Here is a 16,150-nt window from a genome sequence, read left to right as displayed (position 1 = left end):
AGATAATAGAGGGTGGCTCATGTATTTGTGGGAAGTTCAGTAACAGTGGAGAGAAAAACCCATCTAACTGAAACATGTTTTGTAGACTACACTGAATGCAATATGTCATTGAGATAACTTTAGAAAATACTTCTTGAGGGATATCTCACACTTTATTACCAAAATACAAGTGGATGAAAATGTACAATACTGTGATTAGTCAGTGTAACTTAGCACCGTGTAGCCTAAGTAGCTTCCGGAAAACTACTAATTTGACAGAAAGGGGAACATGCATTTTCTTCCCTTCACGTATTTTAGGTGTAGTTACAGTCTTATATAAGTACAAACTTCATGATGCTGGCAGAAACATTTGCATTGCTTAAGATTGTTTTTACAGACAAGCTACAGGTAACTGCCAAATAAAGGAAACACCAACAAAGTTTCTTCACTGCACCATGGCATAGATTCTACAAGTGTCTGGAACTCAATTGGAGGGATGCGATACCATTCTTACACGAGAATTTCCATAATTTGGTGTTTTGTTGATGGTGGTGGAAAATGCTGTTTACTGTAAAAAGTTTCACAGAGGTTATTTAACTACCTGTATTATATGCAAAAAATGCTTTTTAGTTAAACCGCTGATGTTGTATTCCTCAGTTCTTATTGCATACATTGGAGATATATTATTAGTGACATGAAAAACGCATACCAAGGCAAGGACTTTTATTCTTCCAAATCCCTATATTTGAACCGTTCAAAATCAGAAACACTACATGTCGACTGCATGTCTTATGACCTTTACAAAACAGGCTGTAGTGATGCTGACATGCAATAATTACCATACAGTAAGAATCTTTGTGGACCATATTTAATCACATCTGTCACAATTCCATGTTGCACAATCACAAATAATGAGGAAGGTTCAAGGACATAAAGTAATGACAAAAAATACGAGCATATCACATATAATGCAATAACACATATGCTCTCATTCTAGTAGCCTATGCACTAAATTTCTGGTTATATTTTGAGAAAACCATCACAGATACAAAACAAGTATTGTGAATGTTAGAGCTTGGACTGGTGTCTAATTTCTTTATCAGGATATTCATTCCTTAGACCATGCTGATCATGTTCAGCTTTGTGTAGATGTGGAATTTCAATACCATCCACCTCGTCGGCAATAACAAAGGCAAATGCCATGGTCTGCCACTGACGCGTTTCCTAGAAAGAGCAGAAGTCGTCCGACAGCAGATGCATATGTGCCTCTTTCGGCTTTACTTGTAAACTACTTCCGGCTTACCACTAAAACTTACCACTAAAGCCCAATATCTTCAAGCCGGGAGTCCCTCTGTGTGATGCGTCTTGTCAGTTAAGGGGGAAATTCACCCTTTTTCAACATAAACTTACTTTTGCTTACTAACCTTGGCCTGCTCATAGATGTTTAAAAATCACGATGCATACCAGATGTGACCGTGGCCGTGTTAGAGAGCATAAAAACCGTGATGCATCATGGGTAAATGGTGACTGACTGATCTACAAGTAATATTGAGTAGTTAGGAGTCTAAACTCGGCTTTAAATGAGCCTGTTCCTCTGCCCAGGCTTTCCTGACACATGCCCGATCTTAGCACACCTGGATAGGTATTTTATGTAACAGCTAACCACAAGGACCAATGGTCAATTGTAAGTGGTAAATGGCAGAGCGATTACCCCCATGTACAATGCATTTGATGACTGTACTTAAGGTGTACCTTGTGATTCATGCTACACTGAGATCTTGACTGGCATCTGAACAACAGAAAAAATGATTTTGCACCATATTACAGAACCAAATATAAAAATTAAAAATTAAAGAACCAAATACAAATTATTCAGATTTTGGAGAATTACAGTTTATTTTCACATTTCTGTTTAAATAGAATTATATTAAATTACTGAAAGAGAACAGGGCATTTATAAATATATAATAACATAACCTTCCCCAGTAAATGTTAACTACAGCCACCTACTGTACATAATTTTAAATGTTGCTCATATGAAAATTTAGCAACACTGCCACTTACTATCCTTGGAAAATCAAATCTTCATTTTTAAATGAGAATACTACTTGTAAATAATCTAAATAAAACAGAAACCTAAGAAATGTTGAAAATGGGGCATAAGGCAGTGTACAGTATACATACACACTGGCATCACCTATTAGTCAGTGATATAGGTAAATGGACCATGTCACATAGAATATAGATCTCATGGTCCCCTTTCCTACTGCTAGTGTACTAGAAGTAATCTCTTCATGTGAGACACAGAGAGCCTGTTTAATCAAGCAGATAGTCCCTGTAAGGATATCAGAAAAGCCTCACTTTGACTCTTTTGTATGCATTGTACTCCACTGTATTTCTTAGCTGAGCTTAGCAATAATGGAAACAAAAAGAGAGAGAGAGGCAAAGCACGGTGCACTTTGGTCAAATCTCACTATTTTCCTTGTGGCACCAAAGGAAAATGCACAACGTTTCAAACCAAGAGTACCCCCAACACATCATGGTCCTCATCCTTCACAAATTACATGGTTTTGATTTGTATCCTTCTATTCCAAACGGATTGTGTTAAGTTCAGTTTAGAGACAAGTCCACTGTTACGCAGACGGTGAGAACGTGAGAATCATCCATCCAATAACGAAGTAAAAGAGGAAGACGGGATATACCACCAAAGCTTTGCGATTAGAAGGCTGGCTATCTGCTAAGAAAGCTGTAGAGGCTGGGGGAAAATAATATACATACATTCAGTTACATGTTATCAGTGACTTAAGCAATAAGGAGGTGTGTTTTATGGCCAATATACAGCCCCTAAGGGTTGCTTGGGCACAGCTCTTAGCCGTGGCATATTGGTCATATATCACAAAGCCCCAAGGAGCCTTATTGCTATTATAAACTGGTTAACAACGTAGAGCAGTAAAAACACATTTTGTTAAACTCGTGGTATACAATCTGATTTACCACGGCTTTCAGCCAATCAGCATTCAGGGCTCGAACAACCCAGGTTATAATAAAGACTAGACTGTATAATCTATTAAAATGTAGGACTAATGTTATGAGGAACACTTGAACAAGTTTAATCTTTATGCAACAGCTCCACCTACTGTAAGTCAGTATGACTGCAAACAGTCAATGAGTTTGTAGAGGTGTGTTGGCACCAATAAACGTAGTCAACCAAATAAGACGTGTAATATAGTTGTCTCGTTATGAAAAGGACTTTCCTTACCAAACGTGGACCAACTGAATGATGCTGTGACCACAATTAGTCGAACGATGAAGCTGACCATCCCAGACCCACCCAGCAGCACCAGCCTACAGACAACCATTGCCACAGTCAGAGGCATGATGCAGTAGCCTAGCACACACAGGCTCTGGAAAAAGGATCTAGAGGAAAGAAAAACAGGAATTTTAAACAGGAATTTTAAATGCACATATTTCTAAGTTTTCAATTAATAAATACAATTCACCTCTTAAATAACTAATCATATTACAGTACTTGCATGTTCAAAAGCATTTTATATTTTTATTTTATTAATTTGACTATAATGATTGGAAGCTGGCTAGAAAGATACGTACATGGTGCCTCCCAACAGCTTTGAGTTCAGTGTGATGATGACAGATCCAAACCAGATGATCACAAACACCTCTGCAAACTGGGGCCCTCCATCTTCCTTACTGTCAACTGAACCCCCCTGCAGCATCCTGAAAACAGGAAGGAAACAATATGAATCCATAGCGCATCCTTCTCCAGTCGTCTTTCATTAATAAATGCCAATCATCACTTGAAACAATAACAAATAATTTTACCTACCCCCATTTTAGTAAAAAGCTAAAGGGATGGGGCTAGAGAAAAGTAACCACTCTCAAATTCATATATAGGGCTATGGATACAAAGACCATCTATTACATCAAAATGATCGTTTTAACCATATTTTGAGGCTATATAGTGTTTGCTTACATTTACTTTGTTTACAAACATTGGAGTAAAACAAGTTTACATTTTGGGTTCTGATGGGGTATGACAGTGGAACCAAGCTCATGAGGCATTTCCAAGTTATATTCTTCAAGAATCAATGGGTACATATGATTCATTTATAAGTCCAAAAATGGATGTAGAAACTGCAGATTGCCCCTTTAAAAGAGTGTCAGTCATATTCTGCTACTACACTGAAACACGAATACTCACAGAGCCAGTGTCACACAGAGCAATAATGGGCCCCACAAGTCCCCTGGAAAAGAGGAGGAAGTTAACACAATCTTCCTAGACAATTACCATTGTCACATGTCTAGGTAGTACAGGAGGAAGTTAAAATAATATTACTAGAACACCTGGGTTTTCACTAGTTACCACTGCCACAAAGTCAAAATGGCCTATTTTGTAAACATTTATTGAAAACAAAAATTTGCTTTTTGGTCTTAATTTAAAGTTAGGCATAAGGTTAGCAATGGGGTTAAGGTTAGGTTTAAAATCAGATTTTAAAAAGAGAAATGATTGAAATAGGCTTGGTTTAGCCATAATTATGACTTTGTGGCTATGTTAAGTAGTGATGACCAAACACCTGGCACATTTAGTTTGTCACATTTTCCTAGGTACTATTACAAATGTCAGTTTAAATCATGTTTGTTACATACATACTGTTATTCTTGTACGTGTTGGATAGATATCACTAAGTAAAATACAGCTAGGTCACATGATGTAATACCAATTTATTGTGTTGGAATAGTATAAAATATTAATTAATCTTTCAAAGTATATAGTACTCACAGTCTCTCAGTAGCGTTGAACTCTTCTTAGGATACATCACATGAACAAACTTTTTCCCCACTGCTTTCAGATCTCGTAACTGTAAATGAGACATGAGAGAGATTTTAGAAGAGGTTTTAAAAAGGTCCAATGCAGCCGTTTCTATCCCAATATCAAATCATTTCTGGGTGACAATTAAGTACATTACTAACTAGGTTTCTATTCAATTGGCAACAGATTGTCATGTAAATATTCAAAAATCTGTATAAAGAAAATATGTGCATTTTCCCACCAAACTGACTCGTTGCGGATAAAAGTCTGTGCGTGATGACATAGTGCACACAAAATGTACTCTTAAGTTATCATGTACCGAAGAAAAATCTAAAGTGACAAAACTCTACTGATAGTTGTTACGAAAACTGTTGTGTTAAATAGCAAATGTGTCTACTTTGGTCTTGGCATGTGCATTCTTGCCAACAGCTCACAGATACAGTGCGGGTAGGCTAGTCTACATGATGAGATCATTATGGATAAGGAATATTTTTATTTGTCAAACGGTAGTCAAGCATCAGAATAAGACCCTCGATATTTATTGGAAAGGAGCATCAAGATCACCGTGCACTTTCACCACCCTGTGAAATGTATCATAACTTATTTAATCTGTAGCCTAATAAACTGCATGGTTTCCGAGTCATAGTGGGAGGACCACACACCATATCAAGTTTACCTCGATATGATGGTTATTATATTAAATATTTGCGCATAAAGGCATTCCGACCACCTCCACTTCTCACATAATTAATTTTACAGACACAAAAAGATCCCACCATGTCAAACAAACAAATGATCTGTTGGCATTTTTTTTTAAATGTACCGAATCTACCTGTTTCCATCACATCTGTAGTGATTTTTAAAAATTATATGGTATGACTTTACTCGCATTAAAAACTGTGGATGGAAACATGATCATAGTGATGGATTTCAATTGGAATGGTCAAAATAAAACAATAGCTTCTTGACAAAGACCAATTTCACAAGCAAGAATTTTGCTAGGACTGTCTGGGAGGGGTCTGAATGGGGAGGGGAAAACTGAAAACTAGTAGTTATTGACAGAGGTTTACAATTGTATTTCTTATTGGTCTGTTAACAACAGTAATTTACCACCTGGTGGTATCACCAGGCAGACAAACGCCATTCCACCTAAACAGGCAGAAATTTCAGGCAGTCTTTTTAAACAGCTTTTACACTAAAAGGCCATTATTATAATTGTCCCAATATTATTCCAATGCTCATAGTGTGGAAATATATATAAAACATATGAAAATCTAATTTTTGACTGCACTGGGCCTTTAACATATAATGTAAGTCAAATTAAAAAGGGGTCATGTAAGATGGAAGTGTACACAGTATGGTATGAAGAGGGAAATCTTACTATGGTGTCTTTGACAGGTTCATCCAGTGTGGAGTATTCGTCATCATGACTGGGGGTTCCAACCGGCACATTGATCTCCCCCTCAACAGGGATGTCTCCTGATATGGATACATCTGACAGACCTGCAAACTGGAGATAATAGGAGTTGTACAACTGAATGCATTCAAATGAAATGTGTCTTCCGAATTTAAGGTGCGGGAGCTGCCTTAAAAGACATCCACGTCTTCGGCGCCCGGGGCCTTGCTCAGGGGCAGAACGCCAGATTTGTACCTTGTCAGCTCGGGGATTCGATCCAGAAACCTTTAGGTTACTGGCCGAACGCTCGAACCACTAGGCTACCTGACACCATAAACACAGATAACGTTACACATAAATACTTGTTTCTCAATAATGACAACAACCGATTTTTGGCATTTAGCCAATGCACTTTCGTCATGCTAATTCACTGCAGTCTTATTACATTTTGTTAGCTAGCGCGAATATATTTACTGTACTTTAGCTAACGTTAGTTATACAGTTAGCTAACTAGCTAACGTTACAGTTGCTATAGTTCTCCCTCAGGTTTTGGAAGACATTTAGTACTTTTGCATGGACAGTGACTTTCATTGGAGTGCTTGTCTCTCTCGCTCTCTCTGTGTTGACGCGTTTACCTAACGTTAGCTAACTGTTAGCTATTGTAGTTAAGCTAACTTGAACACCCATGTTGACATTCCCTTACTACCTATTTCTATGTAATATTGGCATCAGAAACGCTTAATAAAACGTCCGTGTATAATATGAAAAACAAGATATTAAAGAATTCATACACTGTTGTACAAGAATACCGGTAGTTACATTATGTACTTTATTCTTACCATAGGTTTACTTAACTCATCCACATCCGCCATTTTCTCTGTCCAGACGGATATGAGACGTCATGCTTTGACCATGATGTCACGTGGCTTGATAACATGCTGGAGAGAAAAAACGTACAGAAACTAGACATAGTAGACACACTTTTATGTTTGCATGGCCTCCAGAATGTCTAAGATTAGCACATTTTCAAAAGGAATATATTCCAATTAGAATGTAATACTAGTATAAACAGTGACTGATGCAAATAATGGGATGTTTGATGCCAATATGGAGGGATTTGCGTTGCAATTTTCAATTGGCACTGCGCTAAGTGGGGTTAGGGGATCAAAGTATATTGTCTTGACTTGTCAAATTGACATGAAGTAAGAGACAAGAACTACAAGTAAAATATTACAATATGGAAAATATTTGTTGTAGTTGTTCCTTTAAGAATTATACTATGGGTGTGAAAGGAGGAGGTCCTTGGCAACACCGAACCAGATAGACACGAAAATACATTGAAACAAGAATCAGCTAACATTGTTTACCTAATGAATTAATGCGTCAAGGAACCAAAGAAGAGTCACTGTGTGCCACGGGTCCAAGGATTCGACAGCATTCAAATCTGGAGGAGTGGGCTACTCGAATTTCAATCTGGAAATGTTATCGACAATGTTCTGCACTGATTCTATGCATTAATTCAGATTTCTAACTTCAACATCTAGGCTACTGTACATCATTCCAAAAATAAGCAATGGGGCATCCTCCTCTTGAGTTCAGCGACTGCTATGAGGATAGTCCGGATTTTAGAGAAAGACTAAAATGCTATGAATTAGAATTGGAAAGAACAAGCAAATTTCTCAAAGATGTAATCAAAGACGGCAACAGTGTAATCAATGCAATCAAGGGTAAGCTTCTCTCTTTCTTCACCTTTTTACTACTTTCTATATAGACTGTTTGTGGGGTTTAATGTTTTTCTATGTAGTATGTCGAAGAGGAGGAACCTGCATTGTTTAGACACAGCCAACATACAAATTAGTTGAGCAATTTTTTCCAAAAAACAAAGCCTGCTTTGACATGATATAATGAAGCAATAAGCACGAGGGGGTGTAGTATGGCCAATATACCAGGCTAAGGGCTGTGCTTACATACGACGCAACGCGGAATGCCTGCATGGATCCAGCCCATAGCCTTGTATATTGGCCATATATCACAAACCCTTCAGGTGCCTTAATGCTTTTATAAACTGGTTACCAACGTAATTTGAGCAGTAAAAATACATGTTTTTGTCATAGCCGTGGTATATCAGACCATATACCACGGGTGTCAGCCAATCAGCATTCGTGGCTCGACCCAGACTGTTTATAATCTGTTGGAGCTCCCGATGGATTCCTGTAAAAAATACATGTGTGAACAGATCCATAACATCATCAATGGAAAAACATAGCCAATTCATTGTGTGCAAAATAGTGACCTAATATGACTGTATTGGTATTGATTACTGTTCAATTTAGATTTAACAACATTGTACAGTAACACAAGTTCAGTATTTGTCTAGCAGCTGAATGACAAGCTAACAGTTTCAACCAGTTTATCAGCCTAACTAACATGTTACTGTTCTTGATAAATAGTGAGTGGATGACAGTGGGCTGTGACAGACTATGAATTATGTAACTAACATAACATGTAAAAAACATGACCTAATAGACAGACAACCTACAGCTATAGTGTAACTTAACTCTGGTATGTATGACTCATCCCATGCTGACTTGCGCATGTGACATTTTACTGTGCTTCATAAAGTCAGTCAAAATCCACAGAGCATTTTAGGTAGGCTTAAATGTTTGTTGCTGTCATACAAAAAATATGACCTGATGTTTGCACAGTCAATAACCAAACCCAAACCACAACACTGGCATTCCTCAGTGATTCCTTGTTAGACGCAACTGCATAAGCAACATGAACCTGTAGCATAAACAACGTTTTTTCATTGTTGTCGTGCTGTGCCTTATCCATGCCATGGTCCTGTCTCTTTTCCTTCCTGTTTTCTCCTCCACCAAAACCACTGCCATGTGATATTTCACTCTACATATAAGGAGAAAATGCTGCCTTTGCAGATCAGAAAAAGTGCAGCTTAAGGATTCTTACCCATCCCTTCCCTTCCACATTACATAGCCCCCCCCCCCTTCCCTTACTGTCCAAGGTCCCTGAGCATTGCGCATAATGTTATTGCACAACCCTATACTTTCAATGTCAATGATTCCATGATTATTTTACACAGTTACATTTTGCTTATCACTTTTCATTATTGCACATTCCTGAATGAGTGAGTCAGCCCCTAATGTCCTTATTTGTTCATAAGGGTCAGTGGGTGTAGCACAAATTAGTATTTGTACCTAGTTCATTTGCATCAGGGAAGTTTGTAGCGATTCCTGGACGGCAGGAGCACACACTCTGAGTTTAGCATATGGGAGACGTCCTCTGCTATTTTGTTTACCATCTTCAGCATATTTGTGTGGTAGCTGTTCAGAAAAGTTTTGTTGGTGGGGTTGCTGATCATTTTTTTAGGCAGTTTTCAGCAGACTTGTCACTGGCTTTTGCCTGTACAATGACACTGTTCTACCACGCAGTGATGCAGGTGGGGGACACACACAAACTAAATATACTTTAAAACCAAATTGAAGCTGTAGAAATTATAATGGACCTACATTCATACAGTGTCTTGACTGTCCAGCTTGCTAATCACCCATACGAAAGGTCAGGGCCACTGGTTGGTAGTCATTGTGTTCCTTGGGGTATGGCTTTTTCGGGATGTGGATGATATGAGATGTTTTCCAGTCGTGTGAGAGAGTTGAGGGGTGACTGGAAGATGGGTTGCTAGACTGGGCCAATGGTATACTGAAGGCTAGCCTCAGTGTGTCACCAAAGTACCACTGTGCTAATCCCAAACGTCAGCTCTTGGATGTTCTCCATGAGTACCGCTGCCTTTGTTGGTATAGGACCAAATTTACTGGAACACTATTTGCATTGTTTGACCCACCGAGATTCCATTCTGTAGCCCAATTCACAAAAGTCAAGCTTTTTATCCCGAAAACAGAAACTGTCATTGTAAGGAGAGATGCAGTGCTGCTGAGTATAGGATTTGCCACTTATTCTGTCTTGGTGATAACTGGTCACTTGAAGAGAGTTTTTGTTGTTGAGGTATAAGGAGCTGAAATAAGAGTTCCCCCCCCTGATGATATAAATCATAAGCCTAACACCCATCTGGGTGCAAACACAAGTCCTCTAGTATAGTATATAATTTATTTTTTTATTCACTGAAGTGAGGAGGTTGACTTTCTATAAAAAATTAAAAACCCTAATTACAGAATTGCCTTTGACTGAAAGGATGGGCTATGTTATCGTTGGACTAGTCTGTCTGATATTTTCTGCCTCTTCATTGGCACACCCCTGAGGTAAAAGGAATTTGACACACCTATGCTAATGTGATGACTGTCTTCATTCATTAGAATGCTGAAAATAGATGATTTATAAACTGGGTGGTTTGAGCCTTGAATCCTGATTAGCTGAAAGCCGTGGTATATCAGACCGTATACCATGGGTATGACAACATTTATTTTTACTGCTCTAATTACGTTGGTAACCAGTTTATAATAGCAGTAAGGCACCTCAGGGGTTTGTGATATATGGCCAATATACAAGGCTACGGGCTGTGTCCTAGCACTCCGCATTGCGTCGTGCACAACAGTCCTTAGCAGTGGTATATATGCCATATACCACACTCCCTCGGACCTTATTGCTTAAGTATATTATTTGTATTTCTGATAGTGAAATTGATCAACCAGAAACTATTTGATGTGTTCTCATGCTGCCTGTCTGGGCTAGTCATGGGAACCAACCAGTACCTGTCTCTAACTTTGACAATAGTCCTGAGTTAGCCCAAACCAAGAGTTGTCTAAGGGGAAGTGGGTGGGCCTCCTTATTCTTATTATTCCAGGCAGCATGACTTCCTCAAACATACCTTTTCTGTTTAGTTGCTCTCCAAATACTGTGCTTATTTATTTATGGCTGAACTGTAATGATAACAGTTCAATCACATATAAGCCCCATGTTTGGCAATCACCAAAATAAATATCGCAATTGAATTGATAATGTTCTAATTACACACTTTATCCTTTTAAATCTAAATGTAAAGTGCTACTGTTATTATGTTGATTGTGTCGATGTGTAATGTGTGTTTTATGAAGGTTATTCAGTGGCAGTGCAGAAGTTCTCCCAGACACTCGGTGTGTTCCAGTTTGACTTCATTGGTGATTCTCTGACAGATGATGAGATGAACATTGGTAAGTTCATATAGTGCTTTGTCATACATACACTTACTGTATTGGTCTGCCTGAAAGCCATATTCTGCATATCTCTATATGGCTCTAGTCTAGTCAGCCTTATTACTTTTCTCCCCAGCATTGACTGGTTGGCAATAGATTTCTTAATGTTTCTCAAAGTTTCAGTGTATTTGACTTCATGAATTAGGAAGTTCTTTTTTAGTTGTTGGTGATGGCACAAAGCCTTTATTGATTTCACTTCCTCCCTTGTTCAGTGCATATGACCCTGTCATCTTCTAGGGAAAATGTTTACCCCATTAATTACACTATAAAATAACGAAACAAGACCAGTGCCAAATATATTCACTATACAGTTACATAACACATGCCACACCATAATGTAATGTGACATTACAAGACTGTAAATGTATTGTGACACCAGCACACAGCTAGAATGTCTTGATAACACATTACCTTTTTGTCAAAACAGTGTCCAAGGTTAAAGAATATGTAGTTATGTACATGTGTGTCCTAGTTATATGTAACCTAATATCTATCTTTCTCTTTGTCTACAGCGGAGTCTTTCCAGGAGTTTGCTGGTCTCCTACAGGAAGTGGAGGATGACAGGATGATGCTGGTGGGTTATCAGCAGCACCTTTTTGACCCTCATACAGCCAGAGGTGGAAATAAGAGAAACCCCAACTGGAACTGCCTTCCTGGGGTGAACTCTCTCTCTGGTCTTGTCCTCCTTTGGGCCTGTGCAATATAAATAGTGGTGTCATGACACTGCATTATCAGTGTGCAGGGAAAAGCAGCAGATCCTGTTATACTGGGCTTTCTGGATGCTTTAAGGATTTTTTCTAAAACACAGCTACTATAATTACAGCTGATGCTCTTTTGAGGGGAAGAAGAGCAACACCTGCTGGAGTGCAAGATAATTAATTCCCTGTTCATTTCTAGGCTTCTAATTGCTTGGTTCCCTTTTTCATCCAATTTCTTATCATAACTAATCTTGCATGTTTGTAATGTAATGCACGGCATGCTTTTGCCAAATGGCCAACAGAACACTCAATGTTTCATGTTTTTTCCTCGTTCAGGTTCAGAATGCTTGTGATCTGCTTATCAAGCCACTGGAGAAGTTTCGCAAGGAGCAAATAGGAGTGACAAAGGTGAGTTCATATTTAGCTTTCTATTAATTTATTTATAATATTTAGTGTGGTGGATACTTCAGTATTTACATTTTTAAATTATTGGTTGTTGGATTGGATTGTTGAGTATACCTACTTTTCATTGAACAGTCATGTGCTCATGTAGCACTTTTTCACTTTAACTAGATGGGAGATAAACAGGATCTGAGTTTTGGCAGTGCATATAAATCACACTCTCATGTGCTGCTGAGGTGACACGGGCCCCCTTCCCCTTCCTCCATCTCCTCCAGATTTGCTTGTTGTGAAAATTCAGCGCGAAGCTCATGACACCAACCTACTTATTCAGCAAGACATTCAGTCAAACACAATTTATTTGTTTTTAGTGTACCTATCCAGTCCCACCATAAACTGACCCAGTTGATCAACTTTAAACTTTTTTACCATTGCAAAGACTATTCAAATTTACTAGTTCTATATATACTTGGTCCTACTGCAATGCAGGTTGATTGAATTGAGCCTTTAGATTAAGTGAATAAATAGCCAAAGGTGAGTAGATGTGCTGTAGTAACACCACTAGTGTTCGACTACATAAATGTAGAAAGACAAGTTCTGGAGGAAGGAGCTTCCAACTGGGCACAAACTGGTTGAATCAACGTAATTTTTCAACGTATTGTGATATGGAATCAACATGGAAAATACAGTTATGGGTATTGCGTGTTCGAATGTCATCGCTGACAACTTGGCAACTTTGCAACTACTTAGCATGTTAGCTAACTCTTCCCCGGAAGATTTAAATGTACTATGTTACATCTACCCCTGAGTCTACCCCTGAGTCCAGGGTGGTTTGGGCTCCCAAGTGGTATAGTGGTCCAAGGCACTGCATCTCAGTGTTAGAGGTATCACTGCAGACCCTGTTTCGATTCCTGGCTGTATCACAGCCGGCTGTGATTGGGAGTCCTATAGGGCGGCGCACAATTTGGCCCAGCATCGTCCAGGTTGTAAATAAGAATTTGTTCTTACCTGACTTGCCTAGTTAAATAAAATAAATAAGAACTGAGCAAATGGAATGTGACCATACTTCAGCAAGAATGATATTTAGACCTATGTAGCATTTTACAAAGTCATCAACAACAATTGTTTGAATTCAACCCAGAACTGTTTAAAATAAACAGTCTAGGGTTTCAAGCTCTGGTTGATTTCAAATTGAATGTGATATTGAATTATTAAGTAATGGGACAAATTCACTTATGTGTATTAAAGTAGTCAAAAGTTTAGTGTTTGGTCCCACATTCCTTGATGTAATTAATCATTGTGTGCTAGGAATATGGGACCAAATACTAAGCTTGTTAATTTGTCCCAATACTGTTGGTCCCTTAAAATGGGGGACTATGTACTAAAAGTGCTGTAATTTCTTAACAGTTCACCCGATATGGATGAAAATACCCTAAAATTAAAGCTGACAGCCTGCACTTTAATCTCGTAGTCATTGTATCATTTCAAATCCAATGTGCTGGAGTACAGAGCCAAAACTCAAATCTGTCACTATCCCAATACTTTTTGAGCTCACTGTAAGTATAGGACTAACTCATCACACTTTATTTATAGTGCATTTAAAGTCAGTGGCACAGATGGAACTACACAAGCATAAGATACATCTCCTTCAAATGTTTATATTTGGTTGTGTTGACAACCAAACACACTGTCACTTTTGAAATCCAATAAATAACCTATTAACTTGTTGACAAGTTAAGAAATGATATTGGATTCACATCTCACACTCAACCAAAAGTAAAATAATGTGATTAAGCCTGTGGCTCAGATGGAAATATCCAAGTAGTAGATATATCTCCTCCTTTAAATATTGATATTTGGTTGCATTGTCAACCAAACACAATTTTATATTACCTTTGTAATGCAGTAAATAGTTTCCTTAATTTAGGCTATTTTACAAAGGAATGTAATATTCTCCCTTAAAACAAGTTAACACATCTGTGGCCACATGTTGAGCTTACTAAAACTATAAAGGTCTTATGTAATCATATAAACTATGTTCAAGATCACATTCTTAAGTCATCACAGGTCTGTGGAGATCTTCACCATTGCTATAATAATCTGCGCTGAATCTCAAATGGCATTGATCACTTGCGCCATGTACTTTTAATGTAATCTCAACTGCAATCCCAGTCATTTGGTTCTGCTATTAGATGAATCACAGTGATGTCACATTAATCTGTTGTCTAACAAAACAAAATGTCTGATATTTTATTCCCATTTGAAATTTGCTGGGCTTTTAAATGTTTGGGTGACAACGAATCCAAATATCAGACATTGTTTTCCATGGGAATTTGGTTGTGCTTTTAGATAGTTGAAAGCATAGTGATAACACATAGGACATTGAACTGTCTTTTTGAGAGGGTGAATATAATTTGTAATCCCATTGATCAACGTCTCGACCAAATTATCCACGTTGAAATTATGTAGTGTGTCCAGATCTATCTAACACACATTAGTCTCAGCATTTGTACTAAATACATGGACATTGATTTCAAGAAGTGGTTGATTCTCTTTATCCAACTAAATATTTGTGTGACTCTCTTCCCTTTGCCAAGGAAGCTATGGTCTAGTCCAACATAGGTTGTGGACTGTAGTGCTTTGGCATCTGTAATCAACTGCAGATGACCTCAGCTGAGAAGCTAGCTCAAACAAATGCTAGGCCTTCCAAGCGTGTTGGCAGTACTATCTACACCAGAGTTTCCCACCTCTGTCTTTGAGGATGTCCAGACAGCCCACATTTTTGTTATAGCCCTGCACTAACAGACCTGATTCATCTAATCAACTAATACTCAACGCCCAAACCTTCTATTTTAACAAACTAACGCAACGGTAAATCTTAGCGCTGATGGTAGCGCTATAGGTCCGAGGGTGTGTCAGAAATATTTGTGCTAATTTCCCAGCAGGAATTATGGGCACAATAGGTGACGGTGCCGCGAAAAGGCTGGGTTTTGATTAATATATAAGTTGTAGGTGGGAGTTGTGGGACGAGGGCTTGACCATTCACTGGCCAATCAACTTGTTCCAAGGATTAATACTGCATGTGGTTGTCTCAAGTTGTGTATGTTATTGACTGCCTTTGCATTGTCATCAACTCCAATTCATCTAGGGGCACGGAATATTTGTGTCCTCATCTGTTTATTAAAGGCCCAATGCAGTCAAAATTCATTTTTTTCTTTTGATCAATTTGATCAGTGTTATTGCCTAATAGTTGCTGTTTGGAAACACAATCTACACAGGACCTTCTAACCAGCAGGCTTGCATGGGTGTGGCATTTTGGCTGTCCATGGTGATATGACCAACCTGAAAATTGGCCAATAGACCAATAGCAGCAAAGAGTTCCAAACCTCTCTGCCAATAACAGCTAGTTTTCATTTTTCCCTTCCCCATTCAGATAGGTCCCAGAGACAGTCCTAGCTAAATTCTTTCTTGAGACATTTTTTTAAAAATTGCTAAAAAGCTAGTTTTGCCCATTTTAATGGAACTCTATTACAATAAAGTACTTAATTGTTACCCAGAAAATTACATGCGTTGTTCTTGAGCCCATTTCACACGGGCTATTTTGGAACCATGTTTCTTGGGCTAGCCCTGAAAAGTCAGCGCTAAC

At 38.3% G+C, this 16,150-nt stretch overlaps 2 protein-coding genes across 2 annotated transcripts in view; one reads left to right on the top strand and one right to left on the bottom strand.

The window, feature by feature from the left end:
- Positions 1–833: 833 nt before the first annotated feature.
- Positions 834–7,156, bottom strand: LOC110533839 (protein YIPF6). Its single transcript, XM_021618379.2, has 7 exons — positions 7,043–7,156; positions 6,189–6,317; positions 4,778–4,856; positions 4,199–4,241; positions 3,589–3,714; positions 3,239–3,396; positions 834–2,734 (listed from the first exon to the last, which is right to left on the bottom strand). The coding sequence occupies exons 1-7, from the start codon at positions 7,073–7,075 to the stop codon at positions 2,613–2,615; spliced, it is 690 nt and encodes a 229-aa protein (XP_021474054.1). The 5' UTR covers positions 7,076–7,156; the 3' UTR covers positions 834–2,612.
- Positions 7,157–7,487: 331 nt separating this feature from the next.
- Positions 7,488–16,150, top strand: part of LOC110533838 (oligophrenin-1) — a 34,991-nt gene continuing 26,328 nt past the window's right edge. The window contains exons 1-4 of the mRNA XM_021618378.2: positions 7,488–7,930; positions 11,270–11,365; positions 11,920–11,981; positions 12,442–12,513. Of these exons, the coding sequence (XP_021474053.2) occupies positions 7,777–7,930; positions 11,270–11,365; positions 11,920–11,981; positions 12,442–12,513 (384 nt within the window). The 5' untranslated portion in view covers positions 7,488–7,776. The remainder of the gene's footprint in view (positions 7,931–11,269; positions 11,366–11,919; positions 11,982–12,441; positions 12,514–16,150) is intronic.

Source organism: Oncorhynchus mykiss, chromosome 10 (assembly GCF_013265735.2).
Source record: "Oncorhynchus mykiss isolate Arlee chromosome 10, USDA_OmykA_1.1, whole genome shotgun sequence".
Lineage (NCBI taxonomy): Eukaryota > Metazoa > Chordata > Actinopteri > Salmoniformes > Salmonidae > Oncorhynchus > Oncorhynchus mykiss.
This window is presented reverse-complemented; position numbering and strand designations above follow the sequence as displayed.